Source organism: Oenanthe melanoleuca, chromosome Z, assembly GCF_029582105.1.
Source record: "Oenanthe melanoleuca isolate GR-GAL-2019-014 chromosome Z, OMel1.0, whole genome shotgun sequence".
Taxonomy (NCBI): domain Eukaryota; kingdom Metazoa; phylum Chordata; class Aves; order Passeriformes; family Muscicapidae; genus Oenanthe; species Oenanthe melanoleuca.
Window position 1 is genome coordinate 62,242,326 of NC_079362.1, and position 21,138 is coordinate 62,263,463.

Genomic DNA, 21,138 nt, shown 5'->3' on the forward strand with positions numbered 1-21,138 from the left:
CAGGGGGGAGGGGGAGATCTAGCAGGCAACAAGCTCCAGGTGGCTTTCTCAATCACTTCACTGCCAAAAAAAATAAAATAAAACCTTCCACTAGAAAACAAGTTGGGGTTTTGAGGGTTGGTTTTTGTTAGTTTGGGATGGTGGGGGGTGGTTTAGGGGAGGAGGTTGGTTGGTTGAGGGTTTTTTTTGGTGGGGGGGGAGGGTGGGGAGGGAGAGTGGGGGAAGAGTGAAGGGGGAGGGAAGCCTCCCTGGAGGGGATTGGTTCAACTTGGAAGACAGGGAAATTAGTAAAGCATGAGTCTCTAAGCCATGCTGGTGGCCGGCGCTCCGAGGAGAAGGACGCTTTAGGAGCAATTAGCAGCGAGCCGAAGGCGGCGGCTGCCGCAGCTGCCGCAGCCCGGGAGGAAGCGAGGGCAGCTCCCGGGGCTGCCTCCGCAGCAGGCACCGCTCGCTCCAGCTGCAAAAAGGTTTCAGATGTCCCACCACTGCCTGACCCCCTGCAAATAAGGGCTGACCACCAGAGGCACATCCCACCTCTGACTTGTAATCGCTGACATTTAGGCTACAGCTTCCAACCTGTTTACAACCAAAGGGGGAGGGAAAGGAAAGGAAAGGAAAGGAAGGGCGGGGGGACAAGTTGGGATTTCTCCCTCTCTCTTTCTCTCGGGATTTTTTTTTTAATACTGTTCTGGAGAATTCAAAGCAAAACAAAGAAACTTCCTCCTCTGGGGTTGTCAGTGAGAAAAGGACGAGTTGTGCAACTGGTTTGGGATTTGAAAAAAGGCAAGAGGGTGGGGATCAGAAGAAGGTGCAAAGCCACAAAGTGTGAGTGCGCGTGTGTGTAAAGGTGTATGGGTGAAAAATCCATTCCGGCATCCCTCTCCGCTGGTTGCTATTTATCTTAGTCGTTGTTTTTGTTGTTGTCATTGACTTTGCTGTCATCTATTTTTCAGACCTTTCTGCATCTAAGATGGTGAAGAAAGGAGTGAGGAAGAGAACAAAATAACTACTGGAAAGTCTCAAACCAGGTTGGGGAGTGTGTGTGCATATGGGGGGGTGGGGAAGGTAAAAAGGAAAGAGGATTAACCACAGCAACCCCCCCACCCAAAAAAAAAAAAACCAAACCAAAAACAAAAAAAAAACCAACAACCAACAGCTCTTTTTTCTGAGGGAGGACTCGAAGGATTAAAAGGCAGCAACTTCTGAGGCGATTTGTCCCCTGAGTTATGGATGTTGGTGCACTTACTTCAGGCCAGATCAGAGCTCAGAGGAATCTAACCAGAAGCAGCAACCACCGTCTCTCCACTTGCCTTTTACCAGGTTTTACCCTTCCAGTATGTTTCATTTGATAAGACATTTTCCAGCGCCCAGAGTTTCAGTACAATGTGCAAATGGATACTGACAAATGGTGCCTCAGCCTTTTCCCACCTGCCTTGTTGCTGCTTGCTGCTGCTCTTCTTGGTGTCTTCTGTGCCTGTCACCTGCCATGACCTCGGCCAGGACATGCTGTCCCCGGAGGCCACCAACTCCTCTTCTTCATCATCCTCCTCCTTCCCCTCGTCCTTCTCCTCTCCTTCCAGTGCGGGGAGACACGTGCGGAGCTACAATCACCTCCAAGGAGACGTGCGCAAGAGGAAGCTCTATTCTTACAACAAGTACTTTCTCAAGATCGAGAAGAACGGCAAGGTCAGCGGCACCAAGAAGGAGAACTGCCCGTTCAGTAAGTACGGCTGTGCCGCCGCGCTGCCGGGCAGGGGCCGCTGCGCCCCGGGCCCGAGCGACGAGCCGGGACGGGCAGGGAAGGGAAGGGAAGGACAGGGAAAGGAGAGGGGGCGCGGGGCAGGGCTGGGTGGGCTCGGCTCGGCTCCTCCGGGACGCCGCTCCCCACCAGCCCGTATCCGCGAATCTCTCCGGTTACATTTGTTTTGCAAATGGCCTCGCTGAGCACCGTTTGTTTCTTCGCCTGGCAGAAGAGCAAATTAGAAGGATTTGCAAGGAAGTGGCGGGGAGTGTGTGGGGGACATTGTCTCCTCAATCTGAAAATCATTATCCCCTGTCATTGGAGCGCCCTGACGAGAGCGCTGCCTTGGAACAGTTAGCCGGTTTCCCGCACGCTGCCGGCCCCGCGCCGCTCCGCTGCCGCCCGGGCAGGCTGGCCGCTCGCTGGGGCCGCTCCGGCCGGCGCTGCCCTCTGGGCGCTGCCCGCCGAGCGGCGGAGGCGGTGCCGGGCTGCAGCGCCGCTATACCGCTACCCGCTCCATTGTAAACATCTGGGGCTGCCTTCCCACAGACCTCACACGCGTTTCATTGTCCCTTTCTTTCTCTCTCTCTTTTTTTCTTTTTTTTTTTTTTTTTTTTTAATAAATTATGTCACAGCAAAAGTCATATGGCAGTCCCCATAGCTGAAGTTTCGAGCTTTTCTCTAGAACTAATTAGAGGCTTAGTAACAGCATGATTCTTGTAATGTATTTTTGGCAGTTAGTGCTAGAAATGTACCCTTTACTTAGTCTTCCTGCCCGTGCAATCTTAAATTGAACTGTACTAAATCACAATATATAGCTTTCTCTTGCAAATATAAAGTGACTATGTTCCACTGTAGGAACACACTGAGAAAGTAAGCTGTTATGCAACTTGAGGAAACTCTAGGGCTTTCTTCACTGGTAAAGAACCACATCTTGGTTCTTGTGTTGTTTTACGTAAATCCAGATAAGCCCAGGAATAAATCTGCTGTTAAATTAAAACAACTGAAAGTGAATTAAGTAGATTCCTTGTTAGCTAATGTGTAAAATACAGAGTACTTCAGCAGGTTGCCATGCTGTATGATAGACACTGCTGTTAATTTAGATGTATTTCTAGTAAATACCCATAATATAACCTTACAAACTGAGAAAAGGGCTGGAGTATCATGTGTCGCTGGTCCACTTGCTCCACCTTGCAACTTCATACTTTATCATGCACTCTAATGTTTGTAAATTCTTTAGATGTCAAAGCAGCTATATCTTACCACCTCCTCTTCTGTATTTCATAGAAAGGCAAATTGCTAAAAAAAAAAAAGAGCTGTGAGGGAGGCTTAACTTCAATGAATTTGTGTGGAATGAGGTCCTAGAATGGTGCTTCTTAGATTACCTTTGGGTTTAGAGGAGAGCAGCACCTCTAAAATGGGATTCTGAAAGCTTTGTGTGCATCTCTGAGAACATCAAACCATTCTGTATAGCACACTGCTGCCAAGAAAGGGCTGTAAGGTGCCCGCTCTGACTGCAGTGTACTCAGGGAAGTAACTACATGTCTGAGCAGTCCCACTTGGCCAGCAGAATTGCTCAGTGAGTAAACTTACCCACATGCTTGAGCTTTTCCAAAATCCTGCCAAGAAGAGCTAGAATACACTGAAACGAACATTTTCATCTTCCTACCTTTTGAGGCTATGTGCAAGAACAGCCCCCCACAGTTATGGGAGGGGATGTGCAAGGTGTGTCCTGGTTTCCAGTCAGTGCATCAGAAAAAGAACTGGCCTTCTCAGTGATGTCATGGTTACCATCACATCTGCAGAGTGTCTGCTGAGAGAGAGGAGAATGTCATTTGTTTCATATAAAAGCAAAATAGTGTCTTTATTATAACTAATTGCATCCTATCACTGAAGATTATGTGCACTGAAGAAAAGATTGCCATCATCCTAAAACTTGTAGCTTCCCTACTGTGTTTACATCACAAAGGCAGACCTAGCATACATCCTTCAGTTCAAAACTATTGCCATCTAGTTGACAGAAGTCAGAATTCTATGTTGTTGATTAATAGTCATTATAATATGCAGTGTGAAATAGCCTTTTCTCTAAAAACATAGTCTGGGACCATTCAAAAAATATATTTATTATGCCTTTATTCAAGGCTGTTTGTGTAGCAAAATGTTGCAAATGTTCACTATATCTGTGTTTTTCACAGCATCATGTGTAGCAGTGCTATCATAATAATGTTATAATCTCCAGCTGGACTGATTCCATGCAAAGATATGGTATCTTTCATATGGTCTGAAATAAGTAATTACATGTAAATAGATTTCTGCCAGAGTTAGCCAGAGAGGCCACTAAATTGTAGCCTGTTTAACATTATAGGCTATTTAATCTTTAAAATTAGTTTCTCCCTTAGAAACCATGCTTTCCTAAACAAATAAGAGTGACTATTGACACACAAGACTGAAATATTCTAATCTGGAGGCTAATTTCCTCATATGCTAATGTTTAAAATCCATTTATGCTGCAGTGAAAACCTTATCAGTAGGTCTGTAAGATCGTGATATGTTGTGTAATTAGACAACAGCTTTCATGGCTCACTGCCAATTAAGCACTGTCAGGAAGAAGAACGGTTGAAGAAAGTCAGAATAAACATTCAGAAAACAGAATTTAGTCTCCAGCCTTTAAACGGCTCAAGCAGTATTCATGGATTTGCTCTATAAATACTGTGTAGAGTGCACTAAATTAAAGTTTACTCTGGCAGCTGTATGAAGACGTAATTGCTTGGAACTATTCCATCATCCTTTCTCTACCTGGGGAGTACCAGGTGGTTCCTGACTGTTCTGTCAGAAGACTGGCAGAACTTGCAGCACTTGGCATGTCTGGAGGTGTCTGTCACTAGATAGATGTAGGACACTTTATTTTATTATTCCATACATCTGGAGGTTAGTCCTGAAAATACAACTACTACCTTGTCCTGCAGCACCACAGCTGTGAAGTCCCTTGCCCCTGTTCTTGACAGAGCTCAACTAAAGAGAGCTGTAGTGTTTTCTGAAGGCTTACAAGCTGGATGAGGGAAAAACAAATCCAAAAATCCTCCAAAGAGCAATTACAAAATCTTTCACTATAGCTTGAGCTCTGGGATCACCAAGAGAAGCTTAAGGCATATATTAAAATTGAGAGGGAACTGTGTGTGTGCAGATTCTGACTTTACTCTCCCACAGACAGTCCTCCTGACAAAGATAGAGAAACTCTCTGGAATTAGGGGTTGGCATGCATTAAAGTTACACGATAAGCTGGTTCAAGAGAACTTTAGTGTATATCTCAGTGCTATATAATTTTCAATTGACTTCTAAGGCAACAGTTCACAATACTATAAGGCACACAAAACCTCAAATTTGCAGGACAGACATTATTAGTTTAAGAACAAAATACACAATGCTTCATTAGCAGCAGCTGACCTGCAGTCTGCGGAGGGAGTTCTGCCTGAGCAAAGATTTCAGGGTCAGGCTCTTACTTAGGTACCTGTTCAGGGAGTGCAGTCTGTGTCACTGAGCCTGGACATGAGTGGAAGAATTGCTGGAGGGATTTCTGTGGGCTGTGGACCAAGCAGTGCTATGCAAAACCTACAGTAGATGGCGGCACAGCCACTGCCTGGTGTCACCTCTGCTCGAAGAGGCAGGCAAGAAGGGTCTGCATCCTCAGCTGTGCAGGCTAATTTAGTTCAAGCAAAGCCAAAAGGACTTGCACCAGAAGATATTCTATTAATTTGCCTTCTGACCAACCCAAGTGGACTATTTCAAGATAAAGGCACTGTGTTGCAGAATAAAAGCATATGTCAGGGCAGTTAGCAAGAAATAATTAGCCACTTCCCACAAGCTGACCTATTCTGGGCTTTTCTTCTGAGTATTCAATTATCTTTTATACTAAGCTTTAAAAACTCTTGAAGTCCCTGATAGTCTTTGGCTTTGGTTAGTGTGGGATAAGCTTAACAACATAGTGAGTGAAAGCAAGAAAGTTTGGAGCCTCATTCTTTAGACCAAAAGATTGTAAACAACCACTCAGCTACTAGAACTGCCGAACATTACTAATGAGGATTTTAATTGTGCACATATATACATGACATATAAATAGGCATTTGTATTATAGATTGGGTTATCTGCAGAAAAATAGCATTGAATGTCTTTTGATTAAGTATACTTCATTTGATACTCATTTTTTTTCACCATACCTGTGGTGCAGAAAAATAATAAAGTGCCATAGGTACATTAACATCGGTTATGAAGCTCCAAGCAGATTAGAATAATTGATAAAATACATTCTTTTGCTACTGAACCTTTTGTAAACTAGCTGTTTGGGATTATTGACTCCTTATCATATGTGTTTGCAAATTAATGTGAGAACTTTTCACTGTTTTTCTAAAGACTTATTAGTTTACTCCCCAAAGAGTTCAGTTTTATGGCTTTCCCAATCAAAATACTTCAAATAGGAAATAATAATGAATGAAGTAATTTGAAACGTGGGCTCCTTACTGTGAAATGTGTATGGTCTTATTTTGAACTTTCAGTTTTTTTGGATGCCTTTTTTTTTAGTTTTTGTTTTTTGGTTGTTTTGTTTTGTTTGGGGTTTTTCGGTTTTTGTTTTTGTCTGTAGAACTCAGTTATATAATTTATAACCAGCAGTATAAAACCGTAGGCACTTAGGATTTATGAATGTGGAGAGAACTGTACTATTTAATGTCTACATGACACTCCCCTGTTACCCTTACTGCATTCCTGCCTTGTGGACCCTCCATGCTGATACTGTAGCCCTGTCATAAATCTTTTCAAAATACACAGTTGTAAGAAGTCTTTTTGTCTTCATAAATCTAACTTATAGCCACTTGGGAAAAAAAATCCCAAGAGCTGGGAGCAACTGGAAGCTTGTTCCTAAAACCCCAGAAGAAAGAAAACAAGGGACGTACAGGTTTATAGAAGCCATGTTTCTGTTTTAATGGGAGGGTTCACAGGTAGTGGCTCGGTCAAAACTTTCCTTGAAGATGGCATTAGCTGAGTGAGCAGTATAGAATGTGCTTACACTTCTGAAACATCTTGGATGCATTCGCTCATAGGATAAGATCCTCTGTTTTGAAATAAAGCATTTTAAGATGACTTTCAGATGTCTTTGAACTGTGTGTGTGAATAGGGGCCTTTTCACTTCAAATGAGAGTCAGATCAGATCCTGCAATACGGGAGTTTTCTTTTACTGCAGAGAGCCTTTCATGTAAAAAAAAAAAAAAGGGAAAACCTTTCTATGTGGAAATCTTGTTAACTTGTGTCTTAAGTTAAAAATTGCAGGTACCTCTATGAACATAGAGCAACAACTCATGTGATGTGGATGGCTGACTTTTCCTCTGAGAAAGTAATATAATAGCACAAGAAATACTCTGAATGGAAAAAATGTATATATAAATAATGTATTTCTATTTTTAGGCTTAGTATTTGGGCTGATAGTGTCAACAAAACAGAAAAATTACCCGATCAGCTTGGGATTTCTTACACACTTCTTCTTGACATTGATATGCTATGACAAAACATTGTTTTCTATTTTCTGGAGAGCTTTTTGAATCAAGTTCTTACAGCCTCTTTTTCCCCAAAATAGCACAGGTTGAAATTCCAGCTTGCTCATTTAAACACTTGCTGCCAGTGCTTGCAGTTTTATACAGCACCGAACTACTTTATCCCAGTTTTCTGAGGTGTGTAATCTAATGACCTCTTTGTCACTTGGAACAGCACAAATATTTTGTTTATCAACATTGCCAACCTGTGTCAGACTGAGGAGGCTGCATGGAAATGTAACCCTTGCTCGCTCTGGGCTGTGAATACCAAAATACCAGATAAGAAATAGAGGACAGGTTTAGTCAACCTTAGCACATGTTTGTTTCTCAGTTGGTAGGTGTATTAGTGCCACTAGTCTAACTGTGTGTACCTGTCAAACAAATATTCTTTCTTTTGTGTTGACGATTTACTTTTATGTGATATTTTGCTATCTTGCACCCTTTCCTTGCTCAGATGCTTTAACAGAGAAGAGTAGTCAATGGTGCTTGCAGTGTTCATCCTGTTAACTGGAGGGATCCTTCCCCAGCTCCCCTAATTGCTTCTGGTTCTTGCGCCAATTTGTTGTAAAACATCTCAGTTGATTACAACACAGTAAAAAGGAGACAGGAAACAGTGTTTCATGAAGTTTTGAAAAGTCAGCCTGGGAAAGCTCTCTGTGTTTATGAAGTGAATTAAAATCTTCAAGGGTAGGAGTCAGGAGGAAGTGGCTAAATGTCTAATCACTGAATGGATATTAAAAATTAATTCATTAATTGTGCAGATTATTAAAATTTATTTTGGCGCCTCATGAGTACAGTGCAACAAATGGAAGTTGCAGGGGAAAGAAATGGTTACAAGTAAGCCAAGTCTCATACTAAATAGTGGATTTAAAGGCACTGTTTTTAAATTAGGTCACTTGTGTTCTTTCTTTGAACATTCAGTTCTAATTGCAACAGTAAATCAAAGAATACACTCAAAGTAGATTCCCATGTAAGGTGGACAACTGGACAGTGCCTTTTTACTGCTCCTAACACGTGCATCCAATTACTGGGTTGATATACTCACAGTGTCAGCTGTAAAGCATTCCCCTATTTTATAGTTAGCCTAAAGAATTATTAGCCTGTCCCCTTTCACATTTACCTCTAAATAATCTGTCAGTAGTGTATATCTTCTACAGTTAAAGAGGAATTTTCACACACATTGAAGCTGACTTTCAAGAAAAAAAGGAAATGTTGAAACTACACCGAATAGTTTTATTCCTTTTCTCTTTCCCCTCTTCCATAATTTTTGGTGTTGTCAAAGAGAGGAAAAGGTTACAGATAGTAGGAACATGAATGATTGTGAATGTTATATAAAAATAAGGATCAGATCTTTCATAAACCTTGATTTAGGAAAGCAATATGATGCCTGCTCCTTTCATGGTGAAAGCATATGTGAAGGACAATAACTTTAGTTGGTTTTTGCCTTTCCTGACTTGTCTTCCTATGTGGGGAGCAGAAGTGAAAAGGAGGGAGTTGTGGGGGGAGGAAGGGGGAACTGTGAGGAGTCTCTTTGCTCTTCCTTCTTCTGCCACTGATATTAGAGGTTCAAACATTGCACAGAAATAAATGAAATGTAAGTTTTCTTTTAGGTTCCTGACACACAGCTGTGCAGCTGTAGCCAGCATGTGTGGGAGTTGGGGAGGGAATGCTGAAGCATTTTGGAATCATTCAGGATGTTATTTAATTGGAATTAAGGCACAGTGCTAAGTGGAGACTGGGTATAAATCAATGATATTGTGCCCGCATTAGAGGAAGTGGGTGGGATGTGTGACAAGTACCAGATCAGTACTAGAAAGGATGACAAGAAAGAAATAGGGGCAGCATGTGTCATGAGTGGGAGAGAAGTGGGGAGAGGGGGAGTGTGGCTTACCCCTTTTGGCAGCTGTGAACTGCCAGTGATGTTGAGTTGTCCTGTCTGATCTCACTGTAACATCTGTTTGCTCACAGACTGAAACTATGAAGACATTAAGGTGCCTTTTTGAATAAAAGTGTGTTCTTGGTATTAGGGTACAAACTTTCCACTCCCAATTTAGTTTTGTCTTCTCTGACCCTATTCTGTAGATGTTAGATACTATTTGGTACCTGCTCTTGGGTTTTCTTCTTCATTTTTATCCTCTTCAAGAGGATTAATTACCTGCTTTATCCCTAATATCAAATTCAGTATGGACTACTTGCAAGCAGAAATGTGGGTGAATTAGCCCTTGAAAGTAATAAAATATTTGAAAGAGCCACAAACTCTGTATTAAAGAAACAAAAAAAGTTGGGTATTTTATTTGGTTGTTTTTTCTTAAATTTTTCATTGTGCTAATACTAAGCATTATATTTGTTAAGAGAAATATATACCTGCAGGATATCAAGACATCCTGTAATTCCCAGTGGTCGGATTTTTGGAGCATGGAATAGGGTGGAATAGAGTATTTTGGTTGCTGGTATGTTTAGTGCAATCAAATATGTCATATTTTGCAAGCTTATAGTTAAGGTTTGAAGCAGATGCATAGTTACAAGTTTGTTGCTACAGTGAGCAAGGGAAAATGTGTGATCTAGAACAGAATAGATGACTGCATTTAACAGAATTAATATTTTATAAGACTGCATGTTTACTGTCTTTTCACTATTTAATTATTGCCTTTTAGGAGAAACTAAAGCTTTCAACATTCTATGAATCTGTCTTTTAACTTCAACAGAACAAAGTTTTTTCTCATTTATATCCCAGATGCCTTTTTTTCTCTGTGTTTTTTCCTGAATGTAAACACCAAAAGTATAAACCATGTCAAAAAGCCATAGAGCTGTATAATATGCCAAGTTAGAAGGGTCTCACAACGACTATTGTGTCCAGCTTCTGATCCTGCACAGGGCAATCTGGAAGCTGATCTGGAAGTACCTCTCTTATCCTCATGAATTATCTTAGTACCTGTGGCATGTTTCCCTTGGAGACAGGCTAATGAAAACCTTCCCCTGAACTGTAACCGGGGCTCATGACTCTGCCCCTCTGCCCTGACTCAGAGGAAGCAGAGTGGTGCATGTGGTTCACATTCTGATGACAGGACACCTTTCCCTTGTCAAAACACTAGTGCTAATAACTGCAACACAGAAATTCTGTGCTCTCTGAGGATCCGTAACTGCAAAACTGATGATAACATGAAAAGATGCACAAGAGGAGTCTAGAGCTAACCTCATCAGCCAAGGTGGGGTTGCTTCCTTTTAGTCTGCTTCTGTGCCTGCTGGTTACCCTCTTGTTACTCTGCCTCTTCAGATGCTGAAAAGATAACTTCCCATACAAGATATATATGTAGTTTTGGTGCTACCCTTACAAGTAGCTGGGTCAACAGTTCATACTTTGACTGAAGACCTGAGTTAAGGCACCACCACGTGTAAACCGGAGCAGAAAATTATTACAAACCTAATTTCACCAGGCATTCTGACATACAAACCATTGCAAGCTCTTTAAATTTTCGCTTCATGTGGTTCTGACAGAAATAGTTTAGAAAGTGAATAGAATGTAAGAAATGGAAGGAAATTATTATTTCAGCTTCTTAAATGTGAAGATGCTGATGAAGGCACATGTGCAAGTCCAATTCTTATGAACAGTGACATTTAATGTCATGTCTGATAGCTTTTATTCATAAAGCAGCATGATCTCTGCTTCTGTGAGCACACATAAGTAATGACTTACTTCTTAGTCCAATGAATTGCTTATATCACTTAAGCAGCTAATAGAAAATTCAGTAGGTCAAATACTGGGAGTTATGCTGTTTATGAGGCTTAAGGGTAGAATCAAAGCAGTTTTGCTGCTTTTCTTGGGTTTTGCTTTGTCAGCAACCCTACTCCTAGGCCAAGAATAATGGAGGGAGATGAGGTAATGCAGACTGATTCCATCAACCCTGGGAATGAGCATGTTTCCTATTGCATGCATACAGTGGGAAATACTGCAGGACAGGGAAAGGGGGACAAGGTTGTGCTATTAACAGACCATTTCATTCACAGCTTTCTGTGTTTGAATAACCTGAGGAGTGGCAATTGGAACCCAGCCTGTGCATGCCGTGGCATTTAAACTACGTAGCAGCTCTATATTAGTTATTCCTTAGTACTCCTTTTCTCATATGACATAAACCAGTCAAGAACAGCGACTGGTAATTGCTTAAAAGCTGGTGATTGTTGTATATTAAGGAACTACAACAATGAATGCACTGATACACTCAAAACATTTTAAGAACACTCTATGGAAAACTGAAAGAATACTGTCAGTAAATGCAGTGTATAAAATAGCTTGCTGTAAGGCTTTGGATGAGAAAATACTTTTCATCTGAATGAAATACCTCAGAGAGCAGCTATTCACTTGAGTTTGTCTGAGGAAGAAAAGGTCCAACAGCAGGTTTCTTTATAGAAGAGATTGTAGGGTATTTGAACTTTAGAAAGTTTCTTAATGACTGTGGTGGATTTTTGTCTCAAAACAAGACAGAACCAGATACAGACTGGAGTAATGATATAGCATTGGGAGAATGATTGTCCTCCACCATGTGCTGTGAAAATACTGAGGGGATAAAAGAAACTGAGGGAATCCTTGGAGTTCCTTATGGTCCTCATGGTGATTGTCAGGTAGCAGAGAATAGGAATCTGCTTAAAAGAAGAGGGAAAAATACTGGACAATTTGGCACAAGGATAGTCTGCAGGAATTAAACTTTGAGTATAAGGAATTCCATAATGTATTAGGAAATAATAGGTCTCATATGTTTGTTATCCACTGTACCTCAAAATTTCTGAGACTAATTTCTCCTTGCCTTTTTGCTGTTTATAAAATGAGGTTAGTAATACTTACTGCACAAGTAAGCGTGCTATGAAAGGTAACTATTTGTGAAACACACCAGTAATACCATGATGAGTGCCAGGAAGGAAAAAAAACACTCACAGGGTAATCATCCTCTTCACTGAAAGGTTTGGATATAAGGAATAGTAAGGGCAGTTTTGTCTTTCTATAGAGCAGGGAAGAATAGCCTACTTCTTAATTACTTCAGATTAAGGTATTTTTGTCTTTCAACAAGAAAAGCTCTTATTTAAAAAAAAAAAATTAATATGTATAACCCCTACTGCAAACATTCTGTCAAGATTACCCAACAAATATTTTGCATAGCAAAATAGCTTCTAACCAAATAGCATTCGAAGGGGCACATATTGCTTCTGTCCTGTAAAACTGTATCTGGTTCTGCTGATTGAGCATTATAATCACAAGCAATGTTAATTTTTTTTTTTGCTTTGAAGGTATGGACCTAATGGTGTTTCAGCTCAAGGATTTGTATAATTTCCATGATTAAACTGTTAAAATAGAATTGTTATTTCACTGTCTTTACTGTCAGGCCTATCAGTAAAAGAAATTTGAGCATGATATCCTAATATTTATTGTACTAATATATTATATATTTTTGGATGTGCTTTTATTTCCCTGGAGCTAACCTACTGGAATTATTTGGAGGTTTATTTTCTTTCTACCATTTTTAAAATTATTGATACTTCCCCTTTAGTGACACAGACATTATTCTTTCAGTTTAATTTATTACAATTACTTCTGCATGTCACAACTTTGCTTTGAAATGACAGCCATCCAAGTTAAAGTCTTTTCAACTTTAGTGAAAACACTTATAATGAGGCTGACACTTGGCTCATGTGGAATTAATCTGGTCTCTTGGTCATTTCTTCAGTTTCTCTTGCTGCAGTCAGCTCTCAAAAAGACATATCTGCAGCTGGGGAGTACATAAGATTAACTTCCGCCTCTCTGTGGCTTCTTGCCTCAGACCACACACCAAATAATTCCTCAAAGCATCATCCAGATTTGCTCAAAATTATTCCTTTAGTTCTGCCACACATGTATTTGTGGACTCTGCTTACAGCTGATTCTCCTTATGAAACAGGAAACATTTTGCAAAGATGAGTATTTAGAGACAAACACTCTTGTAAAATATCTATATTAATTTTTCTGTAGAACTCTTCCTTTTTCTGGTTTTGTTAATTTTATACATGTACACAGTAGACCATAAAGGTCAGCAAGACATAACTTTTTTGTTTCCAATTTATAAAGGACATAATAAAGACTGCTACAGCTTTTCAATACCAACTGAATTACAGTAATTCCTTCATCCAAAACAAACTTTTTTAAAAAAAAGAAAAACACAGTGCTTATATTCATGAAGAAATTTAGTGCTACCTTAACTATTTAGTTCAATAATGCTATGAAAAAATTGCCACTGGAGGAAATGGAATCAGGTCTCTTATCCAGGGACCTCCAAACTTTAATCACAGGTCAAAATCTTTTGAACAGGAGTTGCAGATGTGAGATATCCATGCATGTGCTCACACAGTAATGCAGACTGAAAAAGTATCTAATAATTAACCAAAAAAATCAGTAGATAAAAATATTACTTCTATTACTTGTACTTTATGCAATAAGTTATAGATGAGATTTTATTAAACCCATAATGGGCAAGGGAATGTAATTTTGGTGTTTGAGTCAACTGCAGCCTGGCATTTTCTGGTACTCCTAATGTTGGGTTTTCAACTAAATATTTTTCCATGGAGATTTCAGAATGTTTCTGCTTTCCAAAGAGCCAGTGTGTATACGTAAGCTCTTCATTTATAGATGTGTTTTATGTGCTAAGCTGTAGAAGTTCTATGTGCAAAATTCCCTTTTCAGATATACTGACAATGTAAGGGTGGATTGCAGGACAGTGCAGCTAATGTACCTCATAAGATGAAGTTTCCAAAGAATCTGTAGACCCCTCATTGAAGAGCATACTTATATTTTCCCCAGCAAGAAAGATATTTAGCTCTTGGAATGAGTCCAGAGGAGAGCCTCTAAGCTGATCCCAGGCCCAAAACGCCTCTTGAGAATGAGTAGAAATATGTGCCATTGTTGCAATGTTTGAGCACATTAATAACTTCAGAAGGACTGTAACATATTCATTACCTATAAAAGGATGACAAGTGTTAGAGATTTCTAGACATCCAAAAGCAATTTCAAAGTTTAGTCAGTTAAAGAACTTATCTGTTCTTCAGCTCTCTTGTTCCACTGGTAATGAGTCCTAGTCAGCATGACCTTGTAGCAGAGTTTGTTGCTGTTGATTTTTTTTTTTTTTTGCATTCCTTATCCAAATGGTAGATTTGTTTTCTGATTCTGAAGGAGAGCTAATACTCACAAGTCATTTGTCACAAGCCACTAAAAGTGTCAAAGTCTTACAGCAGGTCCTTGGTGGCTTGTTAATCTCTCCTTTTTTACCCCCTCCTCCCTTTTTTTTAAAGGAAACAGACTAATTCACTTAAGCATAATGAGAGCCATGCTTGCTATAGCCTACTATGTCCTACCAGCCCAAGTAAAATCTGTCTTGTTTCTTCACCTCCTTTTCTTGGCTCCAACAATTAAACACAAAGCTGAAAAGCACAGGCTTTTATGGCAGAGCTGTTTCACATGTCAAATGAAAAATGGAGGCTGCCGTTTTCATAACAGAAAAATATACAAATGTGCTTTTCCTTTGTGCCCCCCCTCCCTCCCAAATTATCATCAGCAACATGCAAAAGATAAACCTCTATGTTAAATAGGGAGACCAGATGTATGTTTAACCTCTCACCCTCATTTTTCTAACTGGCTTCCATTAGGAACAAAAAGTTAATATATTCTAAACAAAAATAACTGATATGGTAAGGTGAACTTTTCAACTGGGTAAGAGTTCTTTAGAAAAAGACAGTATTACAGAGTCCTGTGTTAGGCTAACAGACTGCTTTACTGTAGTGATATTCGGAACAATAACTCTGTGGTTACTTTTGATAAGTAGTGGCTGAAAGTTTGTTAAGTTGCAGCAAAACCAATTGTAACAAGTACTTAAATTCTCTTGTGTTCCAGAAAATCTAGAAATATGTTACAGATCCCAGGTTCACTATGCAATGTCAGAATTCCTCCTCTAATCCAAACTTGAAATATGGCTGTGTTATTTCCCTCTTCTTTGGAGACAGGAACTGAAGCACAGAGTTTAAAGATCAGGATTTTCTCTATTTGATCTTTACTCAAGCTTATTCCACTATAAAGCCATTGACTGATGATTCTACTCTGGTCATTATTTTGTGTTCACAATACAAGGATGACATTCTCATTCATAATAGATAGGGGAATTGAAGGACAAAGGGTAGTACGGTTCAGTTTTTATAGCAGAATATTTCTCCGATGTAGATGTATATGTACAACAGACTAAATGTCAAATCACTAATTGCAGATGTAGAAAACAGAAGAAAAGTCTACAAAGTGAGTAGTGAGAGACAGTAGACAATTCTGTCTAAATACAGTGGTTTTGGAAAGTGTTGTCTCTTGGTAAAAATGCCCATCAGATAGTGGAGTAAAGAAAGTTGGCAATATTTGGTAATGAGATGTTCTTAATGAGCAAAGTTAGGAGCTGCCTGTAACCTGTAAGGTATCCCTTGGAAGAATTTGGGAGCTGAGTTTGTTTTATCAGGAAAGATAAATGTTTAAAGTGCTGTTAATGTATTCACTACAGATACCATCTGTAGAGAGCCTGTCTTTTTGAAATTACACAATCTGAAAAACAGCAGATTTTGCCTATGGAGTCTAAATTAATGACTAAAGTTTGTATGGATAAGTTAGTTTTAAGGAGAGATTTAATAGAAGAAAAGATACTCACCCAGGAATCAAGTAGAATTGCTTTACAGAAAGACAGGAGAAACAAGTCTGGAAAGGAGCTATTGCAATCAGGGAATCATTACCAGAAGTGAGCAGAGGAGAAGCCCTCTAGCAACTTGTTCTTACTCCTCAGCTGGAGGTTACTAAATCTCACCAGCTCATGTTAACATTTCAAATTTTCCCACAAGCAAAATCACACTTTTTAGCTTTACTGGCATAAATACAAGATTTCAGCCATTCTGAATTATGTTACCTAAAGCAAGAATACATTGGAGTGTTTGGAGAACAGCTAAGCTCCATCTGGGGAAATAGCATAAAAAGTGGCTGGTGTAGATTTTTTCCCTTTAGGCATGATTCATAAAGGGAGTGTGAGATGTTTTAAAAGTGGGGCGGGAGGGGGGGAAGTAAAGAGAGTGTTAAAAATTGAGTGACATTTGAAATAAAATTACCAAAATCACACTCTGAACAGAGAGGACAGTATTTTGACCCACTCCAGAATCTCATTTCAGTTATGCATTTCTAGCATTTCTCCGAAGTTGGCAATATAAAGTCGTGAATTTATTTCCACTGTGATTTCAATTTCTATCATTTCTACACCTTGTAATACCACCTTAGAACCTAGCCCAGGAGTAAATACCAGTTGATTTCATGAGCCATGCCAGTCCTGGAAAAAGTTGCAGATGTCAGCTTTGTGGAAGGCTGAAATAGCCAAAGGAAAAGGTCAGTTGTGGGATAAAAAGGAAAAGGAAATTAAAAAATAATTATTTGTGCTGCAAAATGCAATGAGGGGGTAGAAGCACTCTGAATTCCTACAGTAAACTCCTCATTTTTTTGTTCCTTCCAACTACTGTAGAAACTCTGTCTTCTCATTATCAACATAAATTTCAAAGGGAAAACCTTACTGGAACCATTCTTACTGGATAGTTCCAGCAGGCAGTTTCTGTGGAACAGCAGCCTATGCGTGGCAGCAAGTTTTACCACATTTCCAGAGCATGTTGTCTACAAGATGGGCTCTCCCAGATGTCCTCTCCCACTAACAAACATCTGTCTGTGGCACCCTGGGAGCTCTGGGTAGGTGAGAAGCAGCTTGCAGCTCTAGGATAGGGAGAATGGTTTGGTCTAGAATAGAAAAGTTCTGTGAATCCATGTCATAGGTAACCAGTGAACTTACCATATAAGAAACCAATATTTGTTTGTCTTTCCCTGACTTATTGTAACATCAGCCTTTGGTGGATCACTTCAAAGTAGCCAGGCAGGCCTTGTGTTCCAGGATCAGGAAGGAAATAATATTGCTTTGTGATTTATGGTGATTGGGGAGCTCTGTCGCAGGAACAGACTTAACACGGGCATTTGTTGTACTTAAAAAGTGTGTGTTTGTTAATTTAAAATGTGCCAAATCATAGAAAAGGAGGACCAAAGAAAATTTGGAAACCCTGACAACAGCTTCTGTTGTCACCAGTGATCCTTATATGAGTTTGTTCGGAAGTTTAACAGATTCGGTCAACACCAGACAGGTTTGCTCACCAGACTCCTTGGTTATAGGCTGCTCCACAACAGAAGGGCTACTAATAATTCTAACTTTCAGCCAAAATATTGTCAACAGGACAAGAGGAAATGGCCTCAAGCTGCACCAGGTGGGGGTTCAGGTAGGACATCAGGAAGAATTTCTTCTCTGAAGTGTTGGTTGAACATTGTAATGGGTGGTCCAAGGAGGTGCTGGATCCACCATCCCTGGAAGTGTCACCATCCCAAGAAATTACTTGATGTAGCACTTAGTGCTACAGTTTAGTTGAAAAGGTGTTCAGCCAAATTTTGGACTCAATTACCTTGGAGGTCTTTCCCACCCTTAATGATCCTATTATATTGTGAAAATCAGAGCTGCTCTTTCAGTTATTTCTCCCAAGTAGTATTTTTAACTGACCCAAAAATTTTATTTTGTACAGTTTACTATGTAATGTAAATATAGAAGGCTGCTGTATTCTCTCTTTTTCCTTTTCCTTTGCTAAATTTAATACATTAAGTTCATTGCTAAACAAAGAACAGTGTGCTAAAACACAGCCCACTGTCTTGACCCTGAGATTAACTCAGTGGGTCAGAGCGTGATGACAATAACACTCAGGTTATGGGTTCAGTGTTCCTTTCTTGTGAGGTAACGCTTTCATTTCCTCGCTTTCAAGAACTGCTACCATGTCCAATATTTAAAAGAAGAATACCAAGTTTTCCAAAACTAGTAAGCCTTGAAACAGGCCTTATTTCTGCCACTTGTCAATGGCTACTTTCTCCCCCATTAGTAAACTGAGTATGCCCAGGCCTGGTTTACAGTGCATTTGACAGGGCAAAGTGTTGAAAAGGTTGAACTACTCTGTCAAGAGTGATGGCCAGAATGCTGTGATGCAAATGAATGTTGTAGACAAAAGTGAATTTAGGACAATAATTGTTTAATGTCAAAAATGTAAATCACATTGATTTGCATATAAGACTACTTGAAATTTGAAAGGATGATGTTAGTTAATGGGTGTTTTGGGGAAAGAACTTCCCTACTTTCTTAAATATGTTGAAATGCCAAAGCATTTTCCAAATAGAGAGAATAAAAAATATTGAGAAAGATTCTCTTACAAAATCGAAGTCCAAAATAATGTCAGTTTAGATGAAGCATGACATTTTCTGGGAATTAGTTAGAAATATATCATGAAAACTGTCCACTTTAATTTTCTTTTTCACTATCATAAGTTTGACAAGATGTTTCTCTGTTTCTTTTAGAAGTATAAAAGATTAATTTTATCATAATATTTAGAAAGTTGAATTACAAATTTGTTTGAAGCCCATTACTTGTATGAGGAAATGAAAATAATTTAGTGATATTTTAAAACGAAATAATGTTTGGTTATAAAAGTTCTATGTACGGCTTAGTAATTCAAAAAAGGAAAAGAATTGAAGAAAAAGATACATGCTTAGAAGACAGTTGCAGTATTCTTTGCCAAAATAATCAAGCTCTTTGCTGACATGATGTTAAAGGCAGAGAATGACTATGTTGTGTTTTGCACATGCCTGTTCCAAGTTCCTGGTCCAGGCAAGAAGTTTCACAGTTTATAAAATGTCTAAGCCAGTCCTTGAGGTTCAAGGCACTGCATGACTGAAGAAGCAGGCATTTCCAGCCAGTGCTTGGGTAGCTCCTGTCTCCAGGGCTTATTGAATTAGAGATGCTAGAGAATTGCAGCACATACCCATTATGACTTAACACTGTACACAGAACTCTTGATTTCCCTGCAGAAACCTCCTCATGGGTCATTCTCTGCCCCACATGTAGAAGGGAACAGGTAGAGCTCCATCTTTACTTCCTTAGCTTCATTCCTCCTGAATGGTTTTAGTATAAACATTAGGAAATAAGCTCACTTTCTTATTCCCAAGAAAAGCATTTCTTTCCCTGCCATTTTTTCAGGAGAAGCAAGACAACTGCCTTTTGTTCTGAATGTAGTGCAAGCTGAGAAACCAAACTCATGATTTTTCATGAATTTGTATATTTTTTGATGGTAAAAACACATTTCTGTTTATGAAGCCCTTTAGGAAACAGTGTGCTTTGTGTGGCTGTGTGTTTGCATAGGACATAATACAGATCTCTTGCTTGTGTATTGATGCGGGGAGAGAAGAAAATGTTGACAATTGTGGGTTTTTTCCATATTGTGATAATATAATATAAGAGTATTTCCTGAAGTCTTTAGGTGTAATTTCACCTGTTCCTGTCATTCTAAGATGGATATATCAGCCAGAGCTATTCTTAGTCCTCCCCAGATGCATCAGGATGTCACAGAAGAAGTGTGGAGAGCTGCAGCTGATATATGGAGATAATGGGCAACACATGACTACTTCTTTTCTTTCTTTCTTTCTTTCTTTCTTCTTTCTTTCTTTCTTTCTTTCTTTCTTTCTTTCTTTCTTTCTTTCTTTCTTTCTTTCTTTCTTTCTTTCTTTCTTCCTTCCTTCCTTCCTTCCTTCCTTCCTTCCTTCCTTCCTTCCTTCCTTCCTTCCTTCCTTCTTCTTTTCTTTTCTTTTCTTTTCTTTTCTTTTCTTTTCTTTTCTTTTCTTTTCTTTTCTTTTCTTTTCTTTTCTTTTCTTTTCTTTTCTTTTCTTTTCTTTTCTTTTCTTTTCTTTTCTTTTCTTTTCTTTTCTTTTCTTTTCTTTTCTTTTCTTTTCTTTTCTTTTCTTTTCTTTTCTTTTCTTTTCTTTTCTTTTCTTCTCTTCTCTTCTCTTCTCTTCTCTTCTCTTCTCTTCTCTTCTCTTCTCTTCTCTTCTCTTCTCTTTCTTTTTTTTTTTTTTTTTTTTTTTTTTTTCTTTTTTTCTGTTTTCCTCTTCTTTTACTATCTGTCTGTCTGGCTTTAATCAGTCACTTCTCTGTGAAATGTTTCAATTGGGCCTGAGCAAACTCTTTGCTCTTCCCTGATATGGACCTGTGGATTATAGGTGAAACTACATTAAGAGGCTGCAGAGGTTAATTACGCCTGAAAGTTTCCAGTGCTCTCCACATCAGTTGACACTCTCAGCACACTACATAAACAATCTGGGAGAAGCTATCATTAGCAAAGCATGAGTGCTGCACTTGCCCAGCCCCTGCACTTGCATTTCAAAGTTTTCCTACATGCTTGTGCATTTTGCATGACCCATTTATGCAAAGAAATAAATTTGTAGGTCAGCTGCATAGCCTCTGTGTGATATTTCCTTCATCTGTATAAGCAAAAAGATTCCTACCTGTCCTATGAACATTTAACAGCCAAACAGTCCTTTTTAAAACCTTCATTTTTATTTTAAAGTGCTTAATCTTTCTTTTTTAAATAAAAACTTGAGGTAAATTTGGTAGAACACCTGCATATATTGTACTTGTCAAGAACTTTTGAGGTTGTGTAGGCTCATTTTTCAAGTTTAAGACTTTTTTTTTTTTCTCTGTTGAGCTGAATTGAGTTTTTTGAGAAAATAATAAAACTGTTTAAAGAGAAGTGTTGTCAAGAGTGCAGTGTAAACATCCTGATAAATACTTCATCTCTTTTTAGTAGAATTCATGTAGGTGTTAGGTTAAAAAACTGAAAGCATAAGTTTTCCAAACAAATGCAGTCCTCAAGACAACCGTCTCATTT

At 39.2% G+C, this 21,138-nt stretch overlaps 1 protein-coding gene across 2 annotated transcripts in view; it reads left to right on the forward strand.

Annotated features, from left to right (window-relative positions):
• Positions 1-297: 297 nt before the first annotated feature.
• FGF10 (fibroblast growth factor 10) overlaps positions 298-21,138 on the forward strand; it is a 57,825-nt gene continuing 36,984 nt past the window's right edge. The window contains exons 1-2 of one of the 2 annotated variants that reach the window (XM_056514349.1): positions 298-467; positions 954-1,720. In XM_056514349.1, the coding sequence (XP_056370324.1) occupies positions 1,384-1,720 (337 nt within the window). In that variant the 5' untranslated portion in view covers positions 298-467; positions 954-1,383. Of the gene's footprint in view, positions 468-631; positions 826-953; positions 1,721-21,138 lie in introns of those variants that run through there. The other variant, XM_056514348.1, reaches the window with a different exon arrangement.